The sequence below is a fragment of the Garra rufa genome, chromosome 3 (assembly GCF_049309525.1).
Source record: "Garra rufa chromosome 3, GarRuf1.0, whole genome shotgun sequence".
NCBI lineage: Eukaryota > Metazoa > Chordata > Actinopteri > Cypriniformes > Cyprinidae > Garra > Garra rufa.
This window is the reverse complement of record NC_133363.1, coordinates 46,200,442-46,210,987: the sequence shown is the minus strand read 5'-3', so window position 1 is coordinate 46,210,987 and position 10,546 is coordinate 46,200,442. Positions and strand designations below refer to the sequence as shown.

The 10,546-nt window shown below is 41.3% G+C and overlaps 1 protein-coding gene across 1 annotated transcript in view; it reads left to right on the top strand.

Moving 5' to 3' along the window:
- Positions 1 to 10,546, top strand: part of zanl (zonadhesin, like) — a 39,489-nt gene that overhangs the window by 5,503 nt on the left and 23,440 nt on the right. The window contains exons 3-31 of the mRNA XM_073836629.1: positions 216 to 300; positions 394 to 543; positions 625 to 789; positions 1,012 to 1,112; positions 1,269 to 1,347; positions 1,468 to 1,674; positions 1,768 to 1,961; positions 2,056 to 2,200; positions 2,456 to 2,700; positions 3,648 to 3,796; positions 3,876 to 4,004; positions 4,084 to 4,222; positions 4,312 to 4,453; positions 4,593 to 4,789; positions 4,878 to 5,016; positions 5,266 to 5,382; positions 5,526 to 5,650; positions 5,958 to 6,103; positions 6,295 to 6,438; positions 6,551 to 6,658; positions 6,783 to 6,952; positions 7,253 to 7,455; positions 7,570 to 7,711; positions 8,036 to 8,974; positions 9,067 to 9,260; positions 9,355 to 9,499; positions 9,763 to 10,007; positions 10,146 to 10,294; positions 10,386 to 10,514. Of these exons, the coding sequence (XP_073692730.1) occupies positions 216 to 300; positions 394 to 543; positions 625 to 789; positions 1,012 to 1,112; positions 1,269 to 1,347; positions 1,468 to 1,674; positions 1,768 to 1,961; positions 2,056 to 2,200; positions 2,456 to 2,700; positions 3,648 to 3,796; positions 3,876 to 4,004; positions 4,084 to 4,222; positions 4,312 to 4,453; positions 4,593 to 4,789; positions 4,878 to 5,016; positions 5,266 to 5,382; positions 5,526 to 5,650; positions 5,958 to 6,103; positions 6,295 to 6,438; positions 6,551 to 6,658; positions 6,783 to 6,952; positions 7,253 to 7,455; positions 7,570 to 7,711; positions 8,036 to 8,974; positions 9,067 to 9,260; positions 9,355 to 9,499; positions 9,763 to 10,007; positions 10,146 to 10,294; positions 10,386 to 10,514 (5,222 nt within the window). The remainder of the gene's footprint in view (positions 1 to 215; positions 301 to 393; positions 544 to 624; positions 790 to 1,011; positions 1,113 to 1,268; positions 1,348 to 1,467; positions 1,675 to 1,767; positions 1,962 to 2,055; positions 2,201 to 2,455; positions 2,701 to 3,647; positions 3,797 to 3,875; positions 4,005 to 4,083; positions 4,223 to 4,311; positions 4,454 to 4,592; positions 4,790 to 4,877; positions 5,017 to 5,265; positions 5,383 to 5,525; positions 5,651 to 5,957; positions 6,104 to 6,294; positions 6,439 to 6,550; positions 6,659 to 6,782; positions 6,953 to 7,252; positions 7,456 to 7,569; positions 7,712 to 8,035; positions 8,975 to 9,066; positions 9,261 to 9,354; positions 9,500 to 9,762; positions 10,008 to 10,145; positions 10,295 to 10,385; positions 10,515 to 10,546) is intronic.

The window sequence follows — 10,546 nt, the reverse complement described above, 5'->3', positions numbered from 1 at the left end:
AATTGCCTTAAAAATTGCCCAAATATAATGGGCTTTATAGAAGACTTTTCAGTGTGGTCACTGTTTATGGATGTAGGTCTTTTCTTTAGCATCATATATAAAAAAAAGTTCCCAAGAGCCCTTCTGAAGCTCTTGATGACACAATTAGCTTTATGACTCCTAAAGCGTGACAGAAAATCCCCCTGTAAGTTATAATGTCAATTTTTCTCTTCTAGATTGTGTTTGAAGCAAAGCGTGGATTAACTTCATCATGTGACACTGCCCTGGATAACATTGTCATCACAGAGGGAGCCTGTCCTGGTACTTTATTTCACCCTTATTGCATGTTACAAAGATATACATTTCGATTTAAATTATGATTTTATAAGCAACATTATTTTTGTTTTTATACAGGCTGTATAGCTGGGTGTGATTTTGATGATAATGTCTTATGTGGCTGGAGGAATGAGGTATCTGATGACGATATCTTTGGTTGGGAGTTTTGGAATGGACAGACAGATACACCAGACACTGGCCCTGATGATGATTTCTCCAAACCAGGATGTGAGTACAATATGATTTTAAGGGCTGCTTTCAGTCCTCTCAACATTCCCTATTTACTTAAACTGTTTCTTTCCAATGTAGTTGGTTCCTACCTGTTAATGGACTCCAGCTTTAGTGAACAAGGAGAATCTGGGCAGCTCTGGAGCCCCTCTACCCCAGCCTCTGGTTGCCTACAGCTGGACTTCCATTACTACATGTATGGCAGTGCTGCCAACATGGAGCTTAATGTCCATGCAGTCCCTAATGGTAAGAGTCATAAGCCTACAGCTGTTCTAAAGGGTGAAGATTAAGAGTTTATTAAAACATAATTTATGATATAAAAAATATGAAATGAGGATCATATTCACATATACAAGCCATACATTAACTTTTGAGGGTATAGACAATTAATGATTTTTGAAAATGTTATTATACAGATTAATTACAGAGATCTTGGCTCAGATTTTTTTTATCATTAATTTGTTTTAGGTGGGGCACTTGGAGCCCCTATTTTCAGCCTCAAAGGAAATCAAGGTCAGGGCTGGAAGCTTGCAAGCATTCGCTATGTTGGTTCAGCTGATACAGTGGAGGTCAGTTTTATTCTCCCAGTTAAAAATTTGTGAATGAGCTTTTATATAATTTTTGACAATGATCTGGCCTATTTGAGTTACAAAATACTTTATATTCATCATAAATTTTGCCAAAGGTTCATGTTTTTACGTTGTAATTCACATTTTTCATTTCAGTTTGTAATTGTTGGTGTTTTTGGTGAAACAGACAAGACAGACATTGCAATTGATAGTGTCTGCATTACCACTTGTACAGGTAGGTGGCACACAATGTCATTAATGCTTTTCTAAGTCTAAAAGTATCAGTCGGTTCATCTATAAAACATATTTTATAGCCTAAGCACCAGTCTATTAACTGTATCTTGCTTGATTTTAGCAACTCCAACAACACCTAGGCCATCCACACCCCAACCCACTACAACTAAACCACCGACACCAGGTCCATCAACTCCTAAGCCAACTACTCAAGCACCCACACCAACAGGTCCATCATCACCTACTCCATCTAAACCAACGACACCAGGTCCCTCAACTACCAAACCAACAACACCTAAGCCAACTACTCCATCACCGACTCCACCAGGTAAACTAAACTAGTTTGATTTTTCTTAGAAACATTGATCAAATAAATTATAACATTTGTATGAATAAACAAACTCTTCATGTCTTCAAACAGTGAAGTGCCCTCCAGACTCTGAGTACATTGATTGCGGCCCAGCCTGTATTCCTACCTGCGCAGAACCCTCCACTAACTGCTCTGGTTCTTGCATCAGCGGCTGCTTCTGTAAACCAGGATATGTTTTCCGTGGCCGGCGCTGTGTTCCTATTGAGCAGTGTGGATGTCTGGATGAAGAAAACAATTACTTTGAGGTACAAGATTTGTCACTGTCGTCAGGCTGCATTTTTATCCAGATTTTGGACCTAAACTATTGATCTAAAAATCTTGGTCTGTATTTACACTCAGCCTGGCGAGATCATATTTGGAGATGGCTGTTCCAAGTTGTGTCGCTGTGCTGGCAACTACACCTTCGACTGTGTGGACAACACCTGTGACCCTGTGACAGAAGAATGTCGGGAGGTTGGTGGAGCGCATGGATGCTACCCTAAAGGTATTACAGAAAACCACTACAATCTTCCCTTAACCTACAATTACTGTAACTGACAAGTGATCAAACAATATGCAAAATTGCTTCTATGACAGCTCATGTTTCAAAGTCCACAAGCTTCCAAACAAACAGACTTTTTATACAATCTTCTACTAAATTTGTTATTAGGCTTGGTAGTTATTAACTTCCAGTATTATAATCCTTGATACAAAGAGTATTTATGTAATTCTTTGACACCAAGGGATTTTTCTCTCACAGGAACCTCCACCTGTGTTGCCTCTGGTGACCCCCATTATAGCACCTTTGATAACCGGCGCTATGACTTCATGGGCAACTGTTCTTACTTGATGTCCGAGCCATGTAACAGCACAGACGTGCCTCACTTCGCTGTATACACAGACAATGAGAATCGCTACAACAATCCTCACATCAGCTACATAAAAGCAGTTCATGTCCATGCGCTGGGAGTCATAGTGTCCATTCTGAAAGAAGGAACTGTTCAAGTAAGAGAAAATAATATTACTTTCTATAGAACTGCTAATGAATTGTACACTATAATCTATACAACAGTGTGTGTGTGTGTGTGTGTGTGTGTGTGTGTGTGTGTGTGTGTGTGTGTGTGTGTGTGTCTGTGTGTGTGTGTGTGTGTGTGTACCTTGTTTTTGTGACATATCAGGACACAAATTGGTGTAATAACATGGGTATGACATAGGTATTACAAGGAGAGAGTGACTTATGAGGACATTGCCCATGTCCCCACTTTTCAAAAGGCTTATAAATCATACAGAATACGTTTTTTTGAGAATGTAAAGATATGCACAGTCTCCTGTGAGGGCTAGGTTTAGGTGTAGGGAAGGTGTAGGGTGATAGCAAATATCGTTTGTACAGTATAAAAACCATTACGTCTATGGAATGTCCCCACAATTCACAAAAACAAACAAGTGTGTGTGTGTGTGTGTGTGTGTGTGTGTGTGTGTGTGCGTGTGCGTGTGCGTGTGCGTGTGTGTGTGTGTGTGTGTGTGTGTGTGTGTTTTTGTGACATATCAGGACACAAATTTGTGTAATAACATGGGTATGACATAGGTATTACAAGGAGAGGGTGACTTATGAGGACATTGCCCATGTCCCCACTTTTCAAAAGGCTTATAAATCATACAGAATACATTTTTTTGAGAATGTAAAGATATGCACAGTCTCCTGTGAGGGCTAGGTTTAGGTGTAGGGAAGGTGTAGGGTGATAGCAAATATCGTTTGTACAGTATAAAAACCATTACGTCTATGGAATGTCCCCACAATTCACAAAAACAAACATGTGTGTGTGTGTGTGTGTGTGTGTGTGTGTGTGTGTGTGTGTGTGTGTGTGTGTGTGTGTGTGTGTGTGTGTGTGTGTGTGTGTGTCTTATTTTGTGGCACATTAAAATTGACAATTGTGTTTTCTGACTTTGCTTAGGTTGATGGTACCAATGTGAACATTCCCCTGAGTCCTGTCAGTGGTGTTGATATTTTTATGTCTGGCAAGCACTACACAGTGGCCTTGAGCTTTGGAGTAACTGTACGTTATGACGGAAACCACTACATGGACATTAAAGTTATCAAGGAGTGAGTATAGTTCTTATAGAAGTCTTCTTTATAATCATTTAGAACTTGATTCACATTTGAATGACTTTACATTTTACAGCTATGAGGACAAACTTTGTGGACTGTGTGGGGACTACAATGGAGACCCTCAGGATGACTTCCAGACTCCAACTGGTGAACTGGTCCAAAGCCCCAATGACTTTGGCCACAGCTGGAACACAGACCCTGAGTAAGCCACTATACTGTACAACTAAAATACATTTCTCTTAATTCACATCATAGATGACTTAACTTTGATTCTGCCCTAGGTGTAACAAGCCAGACGTTGGCCCACCCCCAGGTTGTACAGATGATGAGCAGGACTTGTATGAAGGGCCTGCTTACTGTGGTATCATACTGGACAGCAATGGCCCGTTTGCTGCTTGCCATCCAAAAGTCAACCCTAATGTGAGTGAAATCGAAAGTTAATTTGAAATGACTTAGTGCATAGGTTTAACCATATAATATACTTACAGATCTTAAACTTGTGTGCATAGGGTTTCTTCCAAGACTGTTTGTTTGATGTTTGTGAGCTGGATGGTGCTCACTCCGCTTTGTGTGAAGCAATAGAGTCATACGTCAATGAATGTCAGGACCGTGGCGTCACAATTGGACCCTGGAGAAACAGCACATTCTGTCGTATGTCTGAATAATACATATTTCTTAATTATAAACTCTAACTAAAAAATGTCAGGCATAAATGGATTGTCTTATTTCTCACACTGTCAAACAAAGTGAAGTTGCAAAATTAACACTAACATAAATTCTTCCTCTCCAGCTCCGAAATGCCCACCCAACAGTCACTTTGAATCATGCACCCCAGTTTGCCAGCCTTCCTGCAATCCAATTCCACCAAGTCAGTGCACCGGGCCTTGTTCTGAAGGATGTGTTTGTGACCCTGGATATATCCTCAGTGCTGGCCAGTGCGTGAAGGAAGACACATGTGGTTGCCAGCATAATGGACATTATTATAAGGTGAGGAAATTAAATGTGGTGTCATTTGAGACAGAAATGGTTTGTTATAGTTAATCAACTAGCATTTTTTCTCCCTCCATGGATTTAGCCAGGTGAAGAGTTCTACACGAAGGACTGTGAGCTACTGTGTAAGTGCAACCCTCCATTCGTTACCTGTAATGCTGCTGACTGCCCACCAATGGAACAATGTGAAGTACAGGATGGTGTAATTGGGTGTTACCCACAAGGTGAGTACTCTGGTTAACTCAGTAAGTGACTCAAAAGCTTGATTGTAAACAATTTGGTCTAACATGTTAGTCACATTACAGCTGGCCTTAGTGCTGTATGTGCTCTAAAAACAAGACTGTAGCTTGACTGTGCATGTAAACTGCGTATATAAACGTATTTACTCTATACAATAGTATAATGGGGTCCTAGGAGGCACTTAACAAATGGTGGATGAATTAAAAAAAAAATCTTTTTTCTCAATCCCCCAGAATCTCAAGACTGTATTATCTCTGGTGATCCTCATTATAACACCTTTGATGGCAAATACTACAGCTACATGGGCACTTGCACCTACACTCTGGCCCGCACCTGCAAAAACAACACTGGTAAGCAATGGCCAAGACAGGGAACAAAGATCCACAACTACAGTTGCAATGACTATTGCTATTACTATTGATTTAGTGTGCATATCCCTGAAATAAACTTCATTTAAAAAAATTATGCAATAACATTTTTCTCTCTCCTGCAGGCCCATGGTTCTCCATAGAGGGTAAGAATGAAGAGAGAGGAGTATCTGGTGTTTCTTACCTGAGGAAGCTGTACGTGACTGTTGATGGCATCACTGTGACAATGATGAAAAACGGAAAAACTCTGGTCAGTATCCACAGCAGCTGCCTTCATTAAACCATTACTGAAGTCATTCTGTAACCTTGAGATCAAGAATTGGGGTTTCAAGTTAATGGCTACAATATATTTTAGCCTCTATGGGATTTAATCCTTCAGATTGTAAATGGACATAATAACTTCTTTCAGTTGCTCCTAATCTGTTCATAGTCAGATTACCCCTCTGTCATTTTTCAGTTTTCCAATAATAATCTTGACAACACAAAACAACTAACTGTCAGAACTTACATTATCCTTCAATCCACCTCTGTTTTTATCTGTTTTTCCACTCACTCAGGTTAATGGACTCAGGGTGTCTCTCCCTCACTCCCCATCTCCACTCATTTCGCTGTCTCTTGCTGGACAATATGTAATCCTCACAACTCCATTCGGCCTGGAGGTGCAGTGGGACGGCAACCATTATGCAAAGATCTCAGTTCCCAGGTACTGAAACTCCGAAAACAGCCTGCTTGAATTATATGCATCATTCAGAACTGAACCATTTGACAAGACCCACAATAATTGTTAAGGGTTATAGGTCTTAAGTAAATCCTGCAAAATAAAAATGAAGATGCTTTTCTGGACAAAATAAATATCTTTACATTAATCATTGTTTTTGTTCCTCATTTTATCAGTTCCTACTATGATCAGATGTGTGGCCTGTGTGGGGACTATGATGGAGACCCTAATAATGATTTCACTAAGCCAGATGGCTCCCAGACCGACAGTTCAAGTCATTTTGGTGATAGCTGGCAAACTGATGAGGATGAAGATGAAACGTCAGTATCTTTCTCTCTTCTTCTTCTTCTTTATCTGGCTTTTTTAGAATTAGGTCAACTTCCTATACTCATTGCCGGTATTGAACAATGCAGATCTATGTTGTTTTTTCAGGTGCAAGCCTGACCCCGGACCTCAACCACCCTGCGATCCTGCACTGGAGGGTGTCGTGTCAAACCCAGAGAACTGTGGGAGAATAACTGACATAAATGGAGCATTCAGGTTAGGACTTACCAAACGTTGACATTTTGGATGCTCTGTTATTAATACTGATTCCAACTTGAGACAATGGAGGAGTTTAAGTGCTTAATCCTTGCACACTTTCTCTCATATTTGTTCCTCACAGGGACTGCATAAATGTGGTGGACCCACTGCCTTTCTTCCAGAGCTGTGTGTTTGATATGTGCAGTTATGATGGGTTGCAGCAGGCCCTTTGTGACCAGCTACAGGCCTACACTGATGCTTGCCTGAGTGCAGGTGCACCTGTCCATCAGTGGAGGGAGCCTGACTTCTGCCGTGAGTCATTCTCTCATATAATGTATCATAATGCATAAAGTGTAGGGTTTGAGAAGTGGTTTAAGCATATAACAAAGCACCAAAATTTGGCATCTTCCTGTGACAAGCCTGCTTTCAGCTCCCTCTAATGCCCAGTATAAATTATTGAAGTGATTAAAGAGATTAAAATGGAAAATCTACAATTGTGTTAGTTTTAGCCTTATTATTTTTTATTATTTATGGGGCTTTTATGCCTTTAACTGCACCCCCCACTTTAGCCTTCTCCATCATTTAATGATGTTTTCCTTAATTTTCCATCAGCTCTGGAATGCCCTCCAAACAGCCATTACTCCATATGTGTGAGCTCCTGTCCTGAGACATGTCTGGGTATCAATGGACCACCGGGCTGCAGTGAGAAGTGTGTAGAAGGCTGTGAGTGTGACCCTGGCTTCATCCTCAGTGACAACAAATGTGTTCTTCTAAAAGACTGTGGCTGTGTGGACTCCTCAGGATCCTACCATCCCGTGAGTTGAACAATAAGGCTGACCTGTGGGGTACTGGGACCTACTGATGTAAATTGTCAAAACCTTGACATAAACATTCATAAAACCACAGCAAAAATGTCTGTTGATATTTAGGTGAATGAGAGCTGGTATCTGGAGGGCTGTACACAGAGGTGTACTTGTGAGGGTGGAGGAAATATTCACTGTTATAACACCAGCTGTCTTCCTGATGAGAGCTGCCAGCTTCAAGATGGAGACTACGTCTGCATACCAACTGGTAATAATTCTAGTTCTGGTTTTTACATGATAAAGTTATGAGCATGTGTACTGGTACATTTACAAATCTTATCATATCATTATATACACACATGCTGATAAACAAAGCAGTTGGCAATACTGACACATCTAGAGCTGCTATTTACGAAATGCATTCCTTCATTTTCTCTATAAATATAATAATTTTTCTCTCTGGTGACCCTCATTATCTCATTTGATAAAGTACATCATTTGGGTACCTGCACATGGGTACTTGCTCCTACACTATCAAGTAGTTACAACATATGTATAGGTACTGTAAGCAACTCTTCTTGTCTTCAAACAGTGACACCAACAACACCTAGGCCAACTACACCCCAATCCACTACATCTAAACCAGGTCCATCAACTCCTAAGCCAACTACTCAAGCACCCACACCAACAGGTCCATCATCACCTAGTCCATCTACACCTAAACCAATGACACCAGGTCCATCAACTCCTAAGCCAACTACTCAAGCACCCACACCAACAGGTCCATCATCACCTAGTCCATCTACACCTAAACCAATGACACCAGGTCCATCAACTCCTAAGCCAACTACTCAAGCACCCACACCAACAGGTCCATCATCACCTAGCCCATCTACACCTAAACCAATGACACCAGGTCCCTCAACTCCTAAGCCAACTACTCAAGCACCCACACCAACAGGTCCATCATCACCTACTCCATCTACACCTAAACCAATGACACCAGGTCCATCAACTCCTAAGCCAACTACTCAAGCACCCACACCAACAGGTCCATCATCACCTAGTCCATCTACACCTAAACCAATGACACCAGGTCCATCAACTCCTAAGCCAACTACTCAAGCACCCACACCAACAGGTCCATCATCACCTAGTCCATCTACACCTAAACCAATGACACCAGGTCCATCAACTCCTAAGCCAACTACTCAAGCACCCACACCAACAGGTCCATCATCACCTAGCCCATCTACACCTAAACCAACGACACCAGGTCCCTCAACTCCTAAGCCAACTACTCAAGCACCCACACCAACAGGTCCATCATCACCTAGCCCATCTACACCTAAACCAACAACACCAGGTCCCTCAACTCCTAAGCCAACTTCTCAAGCACCCACACCAACAGGTCCATCATCACCTAGTCCATCTACACCCCAACCCACTACACCTAAACCAACGACACCAGGTCCATCAACTCCCAAACCAACAACACCCAAGCCAACTACTCCATCACCAACACCTCCAGGTAAGCTAAACTTGTTTATTTTTTCTTAGAAACATTTGTCTAAAACAATAACATTTGTATGGATAAACAAACCCCTTCATGTCTTCAAACAGTGAAGTGCCCTCCAGACTCTGAGTACATTGATTGCGGCCCAGCCTGTATTCCTACCTGCGCAGAACCCTCCACTAACTGCTCTGGTTCTTGCATCAGCGGCTGCTTCTGTAAACCAGGATATGTTTTCCGTGGCCGGCGCTGTGTTCCTATTGAGCAGTGTGGATGTCTGGATGAAGAAAACAATTACTTTGAGGTACAAGAGTCATCATTGTTGTGATGCTGCATTTTTATCCAGATTTTGGACCTAAACTATTGATCTAAAAATCTTGGTCTGTATTTACACTCAGCCTGGCGAGATCATATTTGGAGATGGCTGTTCCAAGTTGTGTCGCTGTGCTGGCAACTACACCTTCGACTGTGTGGACAACACCTGTGACCCTGTGACAGAAGAATGTCGGGAGGTTGGTGGAGCGCATGGATGCTACCCTAAAGGTATTACAGTAAACCACTACAATCTTCCCTTAACCTACAATTACTGTAACTGACAAGTGATCAAACAATATGCAAAATTGCTCCTCTGACAGCTCATGTTTCAAAGCCCACAAGCTTCCAAACAAACAGACTTTTATACAATATTCTACTAAATATGTTATTAGGCTTGGTAGTTATTAACTTGCAGTAATTCTTGATACAAAGAGTATTTATGATCAACTTTAAATGTATGTCTTTGACACCAAGGGATTTTTCTCTCACAGGAACCTCCACCTGTGTTGCCTCTGGTGACCCTCATTATAACACCTTTGATAACCGGCGCTATGACTTCATGGGCACCTGTTCTTACCTGATGTCTGAGCCTTGTAACAGCACAGACGTGCCTCACTTTGCTGTATACACAGACAATGAGAATCGCTACAACAATCCTCATATCAGCTATGTAAAAGCAGTTCATGTCCATGCGCTGGGAGTCATAGTGTCCATTCTGAAAGGAGGAACTGTTCAAGTAAGAGAAAACAGCATTATTTTCTATAGTACTGCTACTGAATTATACACTAACATGTATATACAATATTATTTCCACACTGTAGACATCTTTAGTGGCACATTTAAATTGATAATTGTGTTTTCTGACTTTTCTCAGCTCAATGGTACCAATGTGAACATTCCCCTGAGTCCTGTCAGTGGTGTTGATATTTTTATGTCTGGCAAGCACTACACAGTGGCCTTGAACTTTGGAGTAACTGTACGTTATGACGGAAACCACTACATGGACATTAAAGTTATCCAGGAGTGAGTATAGTTCTTATAGAAGTCTTCTTTATAACCTTTTAGAACTTGATTCACTTTTGAATGTCTTTACATGCTTGTGATCATTTTACAGCTACGAGGACAAACTTTGTGGACTATGTGGGGACTACAATGGAGACCCTCAGGATGACTTCCAGACACCAACTGGTGAACTGGTCCAAAGCCCTAATGACTTTGGCCACAGCTGGAACACAGACCCTGAGTAAGGCACTATACTGTACAACTAAAAGACAT